This window comes from Botryllus schlosseri, chromosome 2, assembly GCF_051294905.1.
Source record: "Botryllus schlosseri isolate E-star chromosome 2, Bs_hap1, whole genome shotgun sequence".
NCBI lineage: Eukaryota > Metazoa > Chordata > Ascidiacea > Stolidobranchia > Styelidae > Botryllus > Botryllus schlosseri.
The window spans coordinates 5,961,306-5,980,468 of record NC_137237.1 but is presented as its reverse complement, the minus strand read 5'-3'; the positions used below and the strand labels follow the sequence as shown (position 1 = coordinate 5,980,468).

Sequence of the window (19,163 nt, the reverse complement as noted above, 5' to 3'; positions counted from 1 at the left end):
ATGCATCGATTGTCGTCTGTACTGTCAACCATAAGTGAATTACCTGTGAATTATGAAATGTCCGGTATGTACTGTGAACGCACTCGGAAAGTATGGCACAGATCAGCTGTACCAGTAAATATGCGTAGGCCTAGTTATAAGTAAGAAAACGCGTGAAGTAAATTATACTGCAATGAATGTAGTCATCAAATTATTGCAATATTCGCGTTTGCCAACGACAGTCACACTGCACCTTCAATGCCACAAACAATGCGTTGGCATTGCAAACATTCTGGTTGCTCTTATAAATATTTTTGTGGTATGGCGATAGGGGAGGTGCAAAATATTTCACTATCATCAATGGGGGTATGTTGAATTCAAAAAGCGCGAGACGACGTTAAATATTATTTTTTATTATATTTATATTAGTTCCATTTCCCATTCTCGTTTATATCATCTGAACGAGGTATATCGACGTGACCACTTTATCCCCCCTGATATAATAACCATCATAGCAGGTTACTTAGGATGTAGCATCGTTTAGACTTCCACTGTCACATTCATCTGCGATGTACCCGCCCTGTACTTCCGGAGATGTGCCGCAGGTAATGGCTGTGAAGATTATCTTACTAAGGTACGAACATTTGGACTAATTGATACTTACTAATCTGACATGATTATCTGATACATTCGCGCATTTCGTAACGCTCGCGACACAAATATGTACTTGATTTATCGATATTGCCGAAACTTGTCAGAAAATTTTCATGGTGGGCAGGATAATTATTTTCGTAGCAGCATGAACAGGTCTTGGAAAGGTCAAGACAGCGGAGCATACAAGATTAGGGACTCGTCACCCCTTTACAAAATTCTGAAATTTAAGTTGCTGTTGCGCTGGCGACTAACACCACTCGCGAATTCGATATACCCTCCATCGTGCACCTCGAAATCTTGGATTGCACGATACCTTGATGATCAAAGAGAATAACTGACATGGCGACGCTTGTAGGATAATGCAGTTTCACTTACACATTGTCTTCCTTTTCAACGCCGGGAAATAAACTGACTTAGAAGTGACATTCACAATTACACATTCTATTTAAAAAGAACGCCATATCTATCCATGTTCTTGATTGCTAAGTAGCTTTCTAGCACCACCGTAAAATAGGTGTGTAGCGCAACGTTATGTTACGCCGAATGCTTTAGAAGTTGATCAATATTCTGATTTTCGGAACCAACGCGACAATTACATTCGACAAATAGCAGTGATTAGAAATTCTAAGCTATTTACGATAAGTTGCGCTATCAATGATGAGGCCTGGACCGTCTCTGCCTCATCTGTACCTGTTCTTTTGCGATTTATTTCCGAACAATAAACATGGAAATTCTGTGATTTTGGCAATAAAAATGCTCAAAATCTAATCAGTCATAACACCGATCGAAAATGCCAAAAATCATTGAAGGTTTCACAATTTTCCTTCTCTTAGTCCCGCACGACATGAAAAGCATTGTATTACTTACCCCCCCTAACGCCACGTCACTGACGTATCACAGCCTGCAGTGCGTATGTACTGCTGTAGTGACCATGTTTGGCTCCACTTACGTACATGGGCAGAAAAATATGGCTCATGTATTAGCCCACGAATAAAAATTGTGACGTAACATTTGATTGACATGAATAGCTCTTTTGGGAGAGACAATTGAAAATATTTGGCCAATATGGCTCTTCGATCGAAAAAGGTTCTCGACCCCTGGTATATGGCGTGGGTTGGAAGCCTATTTCGTCAAAGGAGCTATATTTACCCTATATTTTCAATTGTGCATATCAATCCCCCATGACGTCACAATTGAATATGCGTGACGTCATGGGCTTGGGAAAAAAATAAAAGCATGGTTTAAACAAGAACATGTTTGTTTTAAATTGATTTTTGTTATAAACACAACTCTAAGGCGTCTTACGTATACATGCAGTGTCTCCGTAGTTCCACTCCCCGTCCATGTTTGTATGATCTGTTGTATTAGTGTCGACACATGTTGCATTTCCAGTGCCGTTCAGATAATAGCCTTCGTTGCATGTTATATAACATGAGGTACCGTAGATACTGCTAGACTGGCATGGTGCATCGACAGTTCCATTAGAAAAGTGAGGTTTTTCAGTACATGTCACAGCTGAATAAAGTCAGGATAATGATAACCACCGGTTTCAAGGCAAGAGAGTACGGTACACTATTATCGAATATATGTATAATCAACTATATCCCGCGACGTAAGTTTAAAGAGCATTCCTGACGCAGTTTAATAGGTATACGGTCAAATACCATAAAATTCATATCTTCTATGAGATCTCAGCATTGCCATGGCCTGGGACAATGCTTATCATACCATTTTGCGCCACAGCACAATTGATGACTCGCATAATTCTCGCCACACAACAAACGAAACTTTATAATGACGGAATCTATCCCACTAGCAAGGACTAATCGCAGGTACATGTAGGCTATTTTGCTGCTAACTACATCTGTTATGTGCAATGCGCATGTCTGTAAATAGTGTGTCTTATATTTCAGTAGGAACGTTGGTGGAAAGTATAATTAAGTGCAGGATTTGAATCCACATTTCGACATCGAATTTTGTAAGATGCGCATTCAACTTTGGAGATTGTTGGTAACGATATATAACATGAAATGTAATATGCATCGATTGTCGACTCCACTGTCAACAATAAGTGGATTACCTGTGAACTATGAAATGTCCGGTGTGTACTGTGAACGCACTGGGAAAGTATGGCACAGATCAGTTGTGCCAGTAACTACGCGTAGCCATAAGTAAGAAAAACGCGTGAAGTGAATTAGGCCTATACTGCACAATTTTCTATTTCGTTCATTCTGCAAAGTTGGAACATAGATATGCTATTTTTACGGAGAAGAAAGAGTCAAGCATGAAACGGATGTTAGAGAGTTTTATCAAAGTTAACAAATAATTTATCATGAAATATGATCGATATTTTACCCATTTTCGTTGATATTAATATGAGTGTGCAAATTAAATATCGCTATATTACATGTAACTTCTGAACTTAACTCGGAAGTACACCGCTATATAAAGACAATGTTCGCAATCTTCGCATACATGCAGTATCGTAATTCTATTATCCATCAACATTGGTGTTGCTCTCAAGGTCGGCATCAACACATTCTGCTGTGTCACTTCCATTCCGATATTACCAATTGTTACAAGTTACAATGCACGTTGCATTGACCTCGTAATCAGAGGGGAATACCTCCTTATACTCTCCTTTGGAATATAAGGAGCAACTCCACACTTCATAGCTAGAATAATTTGTAAAATTTTCCAACCTGTATGATTACAGTGCACTATCGTCATTTTACGTTCATGCACACGAGGTCGAATGTGTTGCATAGACTTTGTGAATATATAATCATATCCTTATATAGTTAATATACCTGTACACGTTGTGTTACCGTCGTTCCATTCGCCTTGTGGGTTTGTGTCATCTGACACAGGCTCATCGACGCACGTTATCTTTTCTTCCCCGCTAATATAGTAACCCTCAAAACAAGTTACTTGACATGTTTCATTGTATTCGCTTCCACTGTCACATTGAATTGCTATAAACCCGTTCGGTACGTCCGGAAATGTCCCACAGGTAATGGCTGTGAAGATTGATGTCGTGTAGAATCGAAATTTCAAAAAGTTGTCCATAAGACTACATAGGCTACTGAACTTACACGATTTTCTGGTTAATTAATTTTGCAAAGTTGGAACATATGGATATGCTATTCTGAAGGAGAAGAGTCAAGCGGGAAAAGGATGTTGGAGAGTTCCATGCAAATTACCAAATAAGTTTCCACGAAATGGGATCTGTATTTTACCCATTTTCGTTGGTAGTAATACGAGTGTACTAATTAAATATTGCAACAATGAACTTTACTCGGAAGTACACCGCTATATAAAGACAACTTACGTATACATGCAGTATCGTAATTCCATTCTCCATCCATATTGGTATTGCTCTCCAGGTCGGGATCAGTGCAGTTAACTGTGTCACTTCCATTCCGATAATACCCATCGTTACACGATATAGTGCACGTTGCATTGACCACATTATCAGAGCATCCCTCCCTATACTCTCCGTTTGGAATATTAGGAACTACTCCACACCTCATAGCTAAAATTAAGTAAGAAAATTTACCAATTAGTCATAGCATGAAATTGCTTGCGTACCCCCGAAATTACTTTAGGATATGCGTACCGTAGTTTTACAACCCCTGTCACGAACTTAATGAACATGAAATGTAATATGCATCGATTGTCGTCTGTACTGTCAACAATAAGTGAATTACCTGTGAACTATGAAATGTCCGGTATGTACGGTGAACGCACTCGGAAAGTATGGCACAGACCAGCTGCACCAGTAGATATGCGTAGGCCTAGTTATAAGTAAGAAAACGCGTGAAGTAAATTATACTGCAATGAATGTAGTCATCAAATTATTGCAATATTCGCGTTTGCCAACGACAGTCACACTGCACCTTCAATGCCACAAACAATGCGTTGGCATTGCAAACATTCTGGTTGCTCTTATAAATATTTTTGTGGTATGGCGATATGGCGATAGGGGAGGTGCAAAATATTTCACTATCATCAATGGGGGTATGTTGAATTCAAAAAGCGCGGGACGACGTTAAATAATATTTTTTATTATATTTATATTGATTCCATTTCCCATTCTCGTTTATATCATCTGAATGAGGTATATCGACGTGACCACTTTATCCCCCCTGATATAATAACTATCATAGCAGATTACTTGGCATGTAGCATCGTATAGACTTCCACTGTCACATTCATCTGCGATGTACCCGCCCTGTACTTCCGCAGATGTGCCGCAGGTAATGGCTGTGAAGATTATCTTACTAAGATACGGACATTTGGACTAATTGATACTTACTAATCTGACATGATTATCTGATACATTCGCGCATTTCGTAACGCTCGCGATACAAATATGTACTTGATTTATCGATATTGCCCAAACTTGTCAGAAAATTTTCATGGTGGGCAGGATAATTATTCTCGTAGCAGCATGAACAGGTCTTGGAAAGGTTAAGACAGCGGAGCATACAAGATTAGGGACTCGTCACCCCTTTACAAAATTCTCAAATTTAAGTTGCTGTTGCGCTGGCGACTAACACCACTCGCGAATTCGATATACCCTCCATCGTGCACTTCGAAATCTTGGATTGCACGATACCTTGATTGATCAAAGAGAATAACTGACATGGTGACGCTTGTAGGATAATGCAGTTTCACTTACACATTGTCTTCCTTTTCAACGCCGGGAAATAAACTGACTTAGAAGTGACATTCACAATTACACATTCTATTTAAAAAGAACGCCATAGCTATCCAGTATCCATGTTCTTGATTGCTAAGTAGCTTTCTAGCACCACCGTAAAATAGGTGTGTAGCGCAACGTTATGTTACGCCGAATACTTTAGAAGTCGATCAATATTTAGATTTTCTGAACCAACGCGACAATAACATTCGAGAAATAACAGTGATTAGAAATTCTAAGCTATTTACGATAAGTTGCGCTATCACTGATAAGGCCTGGACCGTCTCTGCCTCATCTGTACCTGTTCTTTTGCGATTTATTTCCGAACAATAAACATGGAAATTCTGTGATTTTGGCAATAAAAATGCTCAAAATCTAATCATTCAAAACACCGATCGAAAATGCCAAAAATCATTGAAGGTTTCACAATTTTCCTTCTCTTAGCCCCGCACGACATGTGAAGCACTGCATCACTTATCCCCCTAACCCCACGTCACTGACGTATCACAGCCTGCAGTGCGTATGTACTGCTGTAGTGACCATGTTTGGCTCCACTTACGTACATGGGCAGAAAAATATGGCCCATGTATTAGCCCACGAATTTTCAATTGTGACGTAACATTTGATTGATATGAATGGCTCTTTTGGGAGTGACAATTGAAAATATTTGGCCAATATGGCTCTTCGATCGAAAAAGGTTCTCGACCCCTGGTATACGGCATGGGTTGGAAGCCTATTTCGTCAAAGGAGCTATATTTACCCTATATTTTCAATTGTGCATGTCAATCCCGCATGACGTCAGAATTGAATATGCGTGACGTCATGGGCTTGGAAAAAAAATAATAGCATGGTTTAAACAAGAACATGTTTGTTTTAAATTGATTTTTGTTTTAAACACAACTCTAAGGCGTCTTACGTATACATGCAGTGTCTCCGTAGTTCCACTCCCCGTCCATGTTTGTATGATCTGTTGTATTAGTGTCGACACATGTTGCATTTCCAGTGCCGTTCAGATAATAGCCTTCGTTGCATGTTATATAACATGAGGTACCGTAGATACTGTTAGACTGGCATGGTGAATCGACAGTTCCATTAGAAAAGTGAGGTTCTTCAGTACATGTCACAGCTGCATAAAGTCAGGATAATGATAACCACCGGTTTCAAGGCAAGAGAGTACGGTACACTATTATGGAATACATGTAATTATGTATGCAACTATATCCCGCGACGTAAGTTTAAAGAAATGAACCCGAATATTTTCGGCTGACACTCGTCAGGGGTAATCGTCAGCAACTAGTAGAGAATTGGAAAGAACATCGTATATCAACAATCGTATCACAAAATATGACGTCACCAGCCTGGTGACAGTTGCTGACGATTACCCCTGACGAGTGTCAGCCGAAAATATTCGGGTTCATTTCAATATGAATATACTATTTAATTGTATATTGAAGTTCTGTACCTCCAAGAAGCTCTTTAAGTTTAAAGAGCATTCCTGACGCAGTTTAATAGGTATACGGTCAAATACCATAAAATTCATATCTTCTATGAGATCTCAGCATTGCCATGGCCTGGGACAATGCTTATCATACCATTTTGCGCCACAGCACAATTGATGACTCGCATAATTCTCGCCACACAACAAACGAAACTTTATAATGACGGAATCCATCCAACTAGCAAGGACTAATCGCAGGTACATGTAGGCTATTTTGCTGGTAACTACATCTGTTATGTGCAATGCGCATGTCTGTAAATAGTGTGTCTTATATTTCAGTAGGAATGTTGGTGGAAAGTATAATTAAGTGCAGGATTTGAATCCACATTTCGACATCGAATTTTGTAAGATGCGCATTCAACTTTAGAGATTGTTGGTAACGATATATAATTGTATCATTTTTGAATGTACTCAAGAATTTGTTAATATTTGCGAACTAATCAAGTAGTTACCTTCATCATCCACTTGTAATTCAACATTTTTTGGTGCATTTTAGATCTTCAAAGTAGAGAGTGATGTTGTGATTGAATTTCCAATCCCCGTCATGTGTGGGTGGGTATATAGGTGAATATTTGCGAAAAATGGTGATTAGCTGCTATGGATTTGTGGACCAGAAACGTGTTACTCATGTCCATTCGAGTCAATATAACAAAGGCCTGACCCGGTGTAATAGGTATATAAGGTCATAAACTACCAAATAGATATTTTTTATGGAAGCTCAGTGGTTATATCACTGATCCCCAAACCAGAAGTAATGAGTTGATCTTGCCCGTCTGTATCCCAGAATCCAGGCATACCGGCGAGTGAAACCTGTGTTGGTATCAGGTCCAGCTATATGAGCAGGGTGGAGGCGGGATGCATGTGTGACGTGCTTCACCACTGTTTTGCTTGAGTGGACGCGTCAAACACGAAAGAAGCAGAACGACATACCACCTCTATTCATCTATCTATAATTTATGCGCATAAGAAACTTATGACCTCTCATCAGATTTTACTGCCCTTTATAGTTTGATATCCTAGAGAGGTCAATGTATATCAACCCATTTTGAGTCACGCTGAACATTTCGCGACACACATAATTGCCGCGAAGCATCAAACGAAACTTTATGGTGACAAAATGAATTTTATTAAAAAATACGCATTGCCACTTTATTTTGAGCAATGTGCACGTCTGAAAGGAGTGCAGGTTGGATGTTCGATTTGAAATATTGGTGAAAAGCGTGTCCAAGTACAGGATTTGAATCCACATTTCGGCATGCAGGAGTTTATGGAGTTTATGTAGGCGTATGACCGTGCTCATTTATGTGTGACTGGTACACTTGGTAACGAAATACTTCTGTTTATGGAGGACTCAAGTACAATTTGTCAATTTTTTGAAGTTACTCAAGTCGATATATTCAGTGCTTCCTCTTCCAGTTCCAACGAGGCATTGTGATTAATACAGCGGCAGTATAGAAATATTCCAACTTATATCGTCGTCAGAGCCACTGTTTTAGTGGTTTATATCTGCATACAATTGGCCAATCATCGAATGCTTGCCAATTCCATTGCTTGCGAATAACGGTGTTTGCTCGAATAGAGCCCACGTGATCCGCGATATAATATATAATACCGTTTTGCATATAGCGTTGATAATAAAGCATTCCAGTGAAAAACAAGGGTATAGATTTGAAGGTAACATATTGGAATCATTTGACTGGTCCGGCACGCGAGCGATCAAAACTTTTGAATCCGGCCCGCGACCCAAGTTAAGTTTGACCCCCCTGCCATTCTGTCAGCGTCTCAATTTTGTGTCCAGATACCATCCCGTTCATTGCACCTAATTGGGACGTAATTACTCATTTCGCAAAAGCGTAACAAAAGACAAAAATCCGAATTATGACGAAGCAACCGAAAAGGCTAGACGCGTCATATATCATGTGTGAGTAATAAAACAAAAACTCTTCAGTGATTTCGCGCTGATAGCGATAGTTCAGATTTCGGTCTTGAAGGCTGTCACAAGAAATCAGCTGACAAAATTCTTCGACGCGTTAGCAAGTCCGACAGCTTCTCTATTTCTGCTTGTGATTGAGCGGAATAGTAGTCAAATAATTTTATCTGCATTCAAGTATCATCTTTAACTATAATAGCCTACTTGCACCACATCTAGCTTCACGAAACGAGAGAAAGCATAATTCCGCATGGAGATATCGACTTGGACTTGGAATTATGGTATAGAACTTAATATAAATTGCAAATTTAGAGTGGCAATGAGAGGCAAATTTTGATTTGTGATTATAGAATCTTTGATCGCGAGGAGACACAAAGTCAGGATTGGGATTCGAAGAAAATTGAATCAATCGTAAAAAGTTAATCTTAACTCTGGAATTGTTTGCTGTTAAATTGGAATGATGATTTGGGATGTATCAGAAGCAGATCAACGGCTCGATTTTGAATTTACTTCTACAACAAGTTCCGCGATGTGCATTTGGTGCACGGACTTTCTCTTTTATACACTCAACTTTAACAGCTAAATCAATCGTTGGAACATTCGAAACAATGGTCCTCTTTTATAAGCTGCTAGTTGTCAGTTGTGGGAGTAATACACTCTGGTATCGCGAATGAGGCTCGAGCTCAAGACTCAACTGGACATAGAAATAGGCAACGTGAGGCCACGCAACGACGATTGTGTAACAATGATTCGACCGTTCAGGCTGCCGATATTGAATGGAAAATATCACGAAGAAAATCTATTAACATCAGTTAACTAATGATTTTCGTTCGGTGTTAAATGGGAAACTACAGAAACAAGCGAATAGTCATATATTTCTAGCATTGCGCCTGACCCGACACTGTCCAACGCCATACAATATTTCATGCAAGAGCCATGCAAGAGCAAGTTTCAATTGAAGTTTCAAAATCATCCGTATTTATTGAAACCTGACTCTAAAACATATATTTTGGGAAACGGTTTAATAACAGTAACGTACCTGTCGTTGACTCACTGCACGATATGAGCAGTGAAGCAATTATGATACATCCCCAAAGAGCCATGGTATCTGAGATCTTTATTTCAACATGTTTAGAATGTGTTATCACTGATATTTATGATAGTTTCTAAAACAATGAGTACAATACTTATATACAGTCAGAGTGATTGAGATCATAAAAAATATCGGATGCAGGGAGCTTTATAGGCAGGGTTGTCATATCGTCCTTGTATTTCTCAGATTTGTCCTGTCTGATTTGTCCTTATTTTTATCCTTATGTTCTGACTGGGCACAATGATTCGAGTACTTGAATCTGAATCGAGTATTAATTCTATTGATTCGGGTAGTGACAGATGATTTTTGAGTTGTCAAATTATGCGCTCCTTGCCACTAAGAGTAAGTTTATCAACGAAAATAATAGTTCCAGCAGTATTTTCTACTGTGGAAGCCGATAGCTATTACCGCGCCATGATCTGATAAATCAACCTCGCCTTCCGATAATGCCACCTCACTCTTATTGCTTGTTCTTTTTACGTTACTTTTAATTCAGTGTCCATGACTTATCTTTATACATCGTCAGAGTCTAGACTCTAGTGGCCCGGGACCGTATATGATCTTAAAGGCTACCCCGAGTTGTTTGGACACTTTCCAATCCTTCCATTGTATCGAAGTCGTCTGGTCTTTTTGAAAGGATAAAATCATACCAACAATAAACTAAACAAATCTCATCTCAAAATGCTACTGAATGTTCCGAGATGGCATAGTGAAATTATATTTCTGCCCGTTGATTTCAGATCATCACAGTACTAGAACTGGGAATGGATTTCATATCCGCCGGATTTGTTCATGTTTGGCCGGATCCGGATCGGCGCCGGATTCCATTTTGAAGAAATATGATCGGAGTCGTAGTAGAGAATTTGGCGATCTGCACCGACAAAAGCGTACTCATATGGAAATCGAGATATCACCAACTAAGAGGCAATGAAAAGAGCAATTGGTCCATTCAACGATGAGTGATAAAGTTAAAGGCGCGACGCATGACATATTTTAGTATCGGAATAACTTTCAGTATTGATGTAATAGTGTTCTCAGAGAGCTTTTCTGAAGACTTCGATTGCTCCTCAATCGTGTTTCATGAATTAACATTTTATCCGTAAGATCACATCAGTTTATGCGAACATCAAAAGCTCTGAATTAGTTGTAATCAAAAAGCATGTATACTATTAGTAATGATAATACAGTACAATTTCAGTTCAAGACATTATAACTGCAGTGAAAGGGATGCCGAAAGTATTCGTCTGCGTTGTCACTACTTACTAAATTAGGCATATATAGGAAAGGTGGCTGGAATTGGAAAATCTTATAAAGGATTGATGACGCAGTGCTTTCTTGCGCGGCTGGGAATTCAACAATGCTGTGCGAAGTAAAATACGCCTACTAGGTGCCTTGAAATTAATAGTCACGAGTCATTCCATATTTCCTATATATCGACTTCGAATCAACTCAAGTCATTTACGGGCAATCATTCCAGTCAAGTAATGGTATTCAAGGGCAAGGACTCGAGCCACTCAACGTTATTAATGCAGCAAAAAGCCAATTTCTTTTCGCCATACAAGCATGTGGATCATCATCAAAATCACCAACACTTAAAACACACATGGTAAGAACTTATGGCAGAATCAAAATCATTCACTTCTAGAGTTACGTTACTGGTACACTGTATGTTGTACGAAGTAGGAATCACTATATCGATACACACTCTACCGGGGACCCACGTTTACCTTTGGCGTATTTGCTAATAAATTGAATCTACCTACTAATGGCCCAATCGGAGGATATGCCTACACGAAAGTACCGTCTTGCTTAAAGTTACTTTTTTAACTGCTAAAAGCTACTCATAAAGCTACCTACTAGTCTTGATAATATTTATTGGTTTAGACATCGTGCCTTACGTTGTAATGATGAATCACGCTGTAATCGATGAGCAGATACCCAGTTATATGGTAGGAAAATTTTTGGCGGTCTACAATTAACTGTTTAGCGCCACCTATTGTTGAGTCAAACTGTACATCGCACAAAAACGCCCGCTGCATTTCCGAGTAAGGGATTTCCCATGCTACAATAGGTGATACTGAAAGCGACGAAATACAATCCCCCAAAGTTCTATTATGGAGGATCTCAGAATTCAACAAATAGTACCAAACGTGTTGTAAGATCACCCAGCCTTTGTAATTTGACAATAAGTTGCAAGAAGCGTGGTGTAAAGCTATCAATATTACCCGTGGTAAGCTAAACTAACATACTGATAGAATAAACGGGAAAATTATCGTGCAAGATCTGCAACAAGTTTATGAATACCAAGTACATGGCAGATTTGGGATCAAGTCACTATGCCTGCGAGTCACAAGTCCTCTTAAGTCACCGCAAATTTTTACTCGAGTTAAAGTTAGAGAACGGTGGTTTTCTGACGAAAATGGCTGACGCCAAAATATTTTTCACACCTTCAACTTTAGTTTGAGACCACGTAATATTTAGAGCGTAGTGCCCCTTCAAAGATGTTGATGCGGTGTATTTGTGATCTGACATTATTTACGTTCGTTTTCATTCCTGCATATCGCGAAGCTTGGAAAACAGATTTGCTATTCTTAGGAAGAAAACTCAAGATAAAAGGGAGTGACTGATCATGGAGAGTGTTATAAACATTACCGCCAGTTCGAATGTTAAAGAAATGAGATCTGTATTATATTGACCCATTACACTGGTCTACGCAATTTTGCGTAAGACTGTGTTTGATTCATTTCTAGCGAATTCTGGGACGCTGAATCCAAACCTGACGTTATTGTTTTCTATCACGAAATGTTTTGAAGATAATATACATGTGGATTACTTCTACTTTTTCGGGGCACTCACTTGCACTACTTACTGAGTTGATTACACCGTGTAACAAAATTTTGCAAAAGTTTTAGTTGGCCAAAATTTTTATATATTGTGTTTTGCTACTCCCAACCAATCACTAAAATACAAGCATTTCTTCTGAAGTGTCCCTAGTCTTTGAGAAATGTTACTTTTTCTGATTTCTCGTTTTACTCAAATCGTCCTGTAATAATACGCCTAATTCTTTATTGAACGTAAAAGCACTCTAACTAAAAGAAGGAAGGTGCAAAAATGTTGGCTACCATAAATTATAAAAGGATGGAAACACTTCAAACAATTTCCGAAGTGGTTTTGTTTTCATTATTTTGGTCTGAGGAATCTGCTGGTATTATGGACCTTATATAATCCCACATCATGATACAACTCCACCACCCTTAGTATCTTCTTTTCAAATCGTACGCATCCTGCTGAAATAAGTCACTATTTTCCTCGCTTACATCACTTATATTCTAACCAATTAAAATCAAGGTGAAAGTGCAGGTAATGCATTTTTAAGGACATGCCCCATATCATTTTTTCATATATCTCGGTCATATTGTTTACCAGAGGTTCATATTCATTGCTTCGTTCATTTTTAAGAAAATTTTCAACTACATCTCGAAATGCTTTGAATACTCCTACTTCTCTCGTAGTCATTTCATTGTCAAGTGCTTTTAAAAAGATTGCCAACATTCCCGCAAAACCTGCCACACATAAAAACCGTGAAAATCGTTCATGAACTTTTCTCGACGAAGGACATCGACACGATGAATACAGCAAGTTCCCTAGTTTCAACCTTGGAGTCAGAATTTCCGCATTTCATTTTGTGAGTCCCAAATAGGCCTAAATCATCAAGTTCGTGTTGGTTCAGAATGTGTGGTTTAGGGTTGGATTATCCGGATAACGGTTAACCGGTTAAACGCGGTTTTTTTTGTTATCCGATATCCGGATATAAATCTGCCGGTTAACCGGATAAAATAGTATCGTTAATATTGTGTTTTAACTTTTAGGAAGCTTCAATAAATCGTATTATCACTGTTGCGCGGGGCCAATCAGCGAGAAGCATGTCGCCAATTAGCGAGATACGTCAATGCAGTGTATATCTTCCGCTGAGAAGATCGCCAAATTAGGTCATTGATTGCTGCAAACTCGGCTATCGTTGCTGGCCTGATTTTTCGAGTCTTCAACAAGCCTATAGTTCCGCTGGCAGAATCCCATCTGCAATAGGCTCTGTGGACTTTATACCATCACTGGTCCACATAATCGCATTGGCTTGGTGCTCACGATATTATCGCTGGCCTACACAATCGCATCTGCAATAGGCATGGTACGAACGATATCATCGCTGGCGTACCCATCCAGTCTCGTGCCTGGCATGCGTTGGCTCCTATCTCTTGGTGGCTTGGAGACAATATGCCGCTAAGACTATTATGATCCGCGATTGTGATTAATGAGTGACATCGCGAAACTGAATGACATCGAATGTTCGCATTTCGCAACCATGTTCGTGCGTGCAAGCGTAATTGATTTCCGCTGATACTAAATTCGAAAAAAAAATCGAACCCCCCTCGTTTTATTTAAAACACCGCTCGTTTTATTTCAAACAACCACCCCCCTTATTTTTCGGCTGGCTATGGGCCTGATCATGTGAATTTCCCTTTAAGGAATTAGAGCGAGCTATCATGTCGGCCTCAATTCCAGTATTAGCTACTCGTCCTTGCAGTACTGGACACCTAAACAGAAGAATGGGCAAAAAGGAAGCGCTGCTTACTATATTCAGCCCATTTTGTGGAAGCAGAAAGGGCATTTAATACATGTGGACTCTATGTTACAAATCTTCGGTCCCGGCTACAGGATACCACTATTGTTGTAGTGTACTTTATAAGGAGGGAGTTGCAGAAGCAGTGAACATGAAATTTGCGTGATTTTTCACGTATTCGCTCGTATTGCGCGTGTGCGTATAAATCTACCATAACACTGTGTAATGATTTTCCGATCCATTTTTCATGCAGACCCGTGAAATCGATTATCTCACTTAGCATTCATTATCCGGTTCAGACTTGGACAACTAGAAAATTTTCAGCTTTTCTGAATTAGATTAGAATTAGAATTAGAGCTCCACAGTTTTTCTTTAATTAGATTAGAATTAGAATTAGAGCTACAGTTTTTCCAAATTAGATTAGAATTAGAATTAGAGCTACTAAGCTTTTTCCAAATTAGATTAGAATTAAAATTAGAGCTACCAAGCTTTTTCCAAATTAGATTAGAATTAGAATTAGAGGTACTCAGTTTCCAAAAACTTGGAAATTGAATGAAATTGTATATGGGAAATGAATACAGCAAAATTCAGTTCATATCAAATCACAGTGCGTGGTGCAAAAGGCCGTCAGGCGATAAGCGCCACATATTTTTGTTTAATAAACAACAACAACAACAACAACAACAGTGCATTCCTATACCCATGAGAATTGTTAACTTCTGTACACCAAGCTTGGCTCAATTTTTACTATACTTTAATGAAATATTACTTCTTTTATGGTAACCATGGGCATCGCCCATGTTAGTCGGAACGGCGATGTATTAACGTAAAGTTTCAAAAACTAGAATGTTATCGCAGACTACAAGTTACTCTAGCAGGCTATTATTCGTCATAATATCTACTATGACTGCGCGGTGTAAGTAAGGCGATGGCGGCTTGGCACTGGATTTCCTTGCGCAAGAGGAGATATTCTTGTTAACTCACTGCAATAGTGCAATATGCCTCGGACAAAGAGGCATTTTCACGAAAACAATAATTCGATTAGAACTAGAATTAGAGAATAGGGACATTTCACAAATTAGATTAGAATTAGAATTAGAACATATGAACATTTCACAAATTAGATTAGAATTAGAATTAGAGCATCGAAACGTTTCACAAATTAGATTAGAATTAGATTACTGGCATTTTGCTCTAATTCAGTGAAATTAGACAACTAGAATTATCTAGTTGTCCAAGTCTGATCCGGTTAACCGGTTAGCTAAATTTCAAATATCCGGATATATCCGTTATCCGGATAGTGAAAATTATTGATATCCGAACTAACCCTAGTGTGGTTCTGATTTTATATCTATATGAGAGATGTTGAAGTCGTCATCGGAGTCATTTTCTGTATCTTTAATCCCTGTCTTCTGGAGCTTTTTTGTCTGATAGTTTGGGCAGTGAAAAGTTACTACAATAGCCTACGCAGCATGTGCTTAAGTGGAGATGGCATAAAAGGATATGCAATGTCAAGTCATTTGTAGCTATTCTCAACCTTGGAATGTCACCCATATACAGAAATAGCAGTTCCTTCAGATTCTTTAATAGCAAATGACATTGAATGCCGATCTTCCCCTAGCCATCCATCCATATTTCATCGGCATGTTTCGCAGATTACATGAAGTGCCCAGTTTTATCCTTATCTCCGATAGTCATGCCAAATAAAGTTGATAAGTATAAAAAACCTTACTTCTATCTATATTTTGTACCTAACATGTTTCAAACTGATATACAGACCACAGATATACCAAAAACAGTCAGCCGAGAGTTTAAATTTGTGATGTTGACATTAATGATGAGATTATACTCAATAGATCCACAATCAGTGTATTAACAGAACAAAACGAAAGGAATTTGAGATTGCTTGCTGTAACGTCACAGTTAATAGGGAATTTATTGAAGGAGCTTGAAAGACATGGTGCGGGAAGTTTTAAAAGCTTAAAATTACATTTTTAATCGACAATTGTGGCAAAAAATGCCCGCAACATGTTTTATCAAGAAATATTGTGGAGGAAATATCAAAAAATCAGCTCAACTAAATTTTTGTTACATGGTGTTATCTTTTCAGATTACGTCCACTTCTACGTGAACAGTTTTTCCGCAAAAAGACATACTTTCACAATTTAGATTTTGAAAAGTAGAAAGTAGTTTAGGGATAGTCGCATTACCATTATCAGAGTTATCATAGTAACCACGTCAAAGAGCCCCCGAATCACAGTGACTGCATTTATCTGTGAAAATTGTACCTATGGATAATGTCAGTAACCATTTTTCATTAGTCTCGGATATATATGTTTTGCGATTTCGTAAGTAGTCACCTCCGAGTAAGTACGCAACGCCGCCCCGGCCAAATATACCTTTTGACATTACAGACTTTAGTATTTTCCATATCTTTCATTTTCGACATCACCATAAAGTAGTTTCGACATGTTTTGCAATTTATATTTGTAATTGAGTCGGGTTTCCAGTTCTAATTTGACCATTGGATCATAGTAAAGTATTACTGCAAATCAGAAACGGCTTTGAAATGTAATTGGTATGATAATCAGAACTGCTGTGGTGTTGAATTATGAAACACAAACACACAGAGCCTAGAAATCATTTATCAAATATTACTAGAAGTGAAACAGTAGCTCTGTTATCCCAGTAGCAAAGAAAAAAAGGATTTTTGAAGGAGGCTCAACTTCCTTTCTGTCCCAACTGAAAGTTCATGATTTTCATGTCTACGCATGATATACAGTGAGTTATCATTGTAGTTCAGTGTTTATAACGCATCCTTAATGTTTTCATAAGTCTCTTTGGATTTCACACAATATCCTACGTAGAAATTCTACGTAAAAATTCTCGAGTAGTTACCTCAAATAGTACGCGTACGGTACCACAAATTGAGAACCACTGACCTATATTTTCGACAATCGAAAAGAAGTCATCATTGAAAAAAACATACGTAGACAACGAATGCATAAAAGGTTAACGAAAACTGAGTCATTCTGTGCTAAAACAGCGTAATTTTCATCAGAAATTATTTCAATAGCAATATATGATCTGTTGCTGTTATACAATCAGTAAAAATTTGATTAATTCATGAAATTCAGCAAAATTCTTTGCGAAAAAATGGAGGTGTTAGAGAAATTCTGATGCCAGAATTATATGCAGCACCGAAGAATTAGCCTATTTTAGGCGCATAATGTTTTGAAATATTTGTAGACCAGTGCTATCGATGATATGAACAAACAGAAAATGCAACGCAACGTTTGAACTACTGGGAACTAAGCCAACACTTTAGACGACTTACGTGCACATGTGGTATCATAATCCCATTCTCCATCCATATTGGTATTATTCGCCAAGTCGGCATCAATACATGTTGCTGTGTCACTTCCATTACGGTAATACCCATCGTTACAGGTTATGACGCACGTTGTATTGACTGCACTACCTGAGGAGCACTCATCACCAAACTCGCCATTTGGAAAATTTGGAAGTTGACCACATTTGATAGCTATAAACACGGTAAGGATATTTTCCAACTAGTCCCAGCACCATGCTAATTAGATATTTAATGGCAATGAAATATATGTATACAAGACATTAAAGTGATGTGACGTCACGTCACATTCAGCATCACCGTCATTTAAGCATCACCAAATGTATCAAGTGAAACAATCAAACGCTATAATAATTCCATAAAATCTAATAAATTTGCATTTTTTCGATTTCCACGAAGACTTGCAAGGGAAAATAATCTTCCTACAGATATTAACTCAAAATTAAGTTATACAGTAGCCAACACCTGGAGAAGATTTGGTTCATATTATACAATAAACATGCAAAATCAAAATGGATCCCGTTCGTTCGCTACACTTTTTATATTAGACAATGATGAATTCTTTATATCAGTTTCGCCGATGTCAATAAATTGATATAATATCCATTGCATGCCAAGCTCACAGCAGAGAGTCGCTAATGGTTCAGAAACGGAAAGCTGAATATTTCGAGCCATCTTTTCTACCGTAGGAAATGAAATTTTTGAAAAGGGAAATAAGATGCATTTCACTTGGTGCCGAAATTCCTTTCAATCTGTCAGCAGTATGCGGTGTGTGGGCGAAAGTTTAGTGGGGAATTATCTCAACCAAAGATGTTATAATGACGTGAAAAAATATATTATATGTAAAATATTCACATGGGTTTGTTTCCGAGGTTCTCTGAGGTTCACCATCCCTAATATTTCCCTATATTTTCAATTGTCAATGTCAATCCATGGTTAAAAACAATAGAAAACATGCTTGTTTTAAAAAGCTTTCAATATATAGTATACAGCTATGATTGCATTTTTGAATGTCATATTCAATTTTAGTATCGCCAGTCACCTTTCAATGTATTTTATACATAGGATAGGTAGTGCTATATGGCAATGAGAGTATATTGGGCAGAGTGTATGAGCTGTGTGAACATGAAATACAGACTGTTATATGCGTAGTTAATACCTGTACAGTTTGTGTCACCGTAGTTCCATTCGCCTACTTTGTTTGTGTCATCTTGACCAGGCTCATCGACACACACTCTTAGAAATATTCGTAGATTTACCCAAATTATACCGGTAAATTTGTCCCGTCAGTTATATTAACGGTAAATGCCCGTTAA

At 38.3% G+C, this 19,163-nt stretch overlaps 2 protein-coding genes across 2 annotated transcripts in view; both read right to left on the bottom strand.

Moving 5' to 3' along the window:
- The window catches only part of LOC145432550 (uncharacterized), a 137,654-nt gene that overhangs the window by 20,619 nt on the left and 97,872 nt on the right, over nt 1-19,163 (bottom strand). Inside the window, exons 3-4 of the mRNA XM_080309482.1 lie at nt 3,965-4,168; nt 3,444-3,653 (exon numbers count right to left, since the gene is read on the bottom strand). Coding sequence (XP_080165608.1) covers nt 3,444-3,653; nt 3,965-4,168 — 414 coding nt within the window. The remainder of the gene's footprint in view (nt 1-3,443; nt 3,654-3,964; nt 4,169-19,163) is intronic.
- Nucleotides 4,736-19,074, bottom strand: LOC145459674 (E-selectin-like). Its single transcript, XM_080338241.1, has 4 exons — nt 19,007-19,074; nt 17,815-18,021; nt 6,255-6,464; nt 4,736-4,899 (listed from the first exon to the last, which is right to left on the bottom strand). Exons 2-4 carry the CDS (start codon nt 17,849-17,851, stop codon nt 4,736-4,738), a joined length of 411 nt encoding a protein of 136 aa, XP_080194367.1. The 5' UTR covers nt 17,852-18,021; nt 19,007-19,074.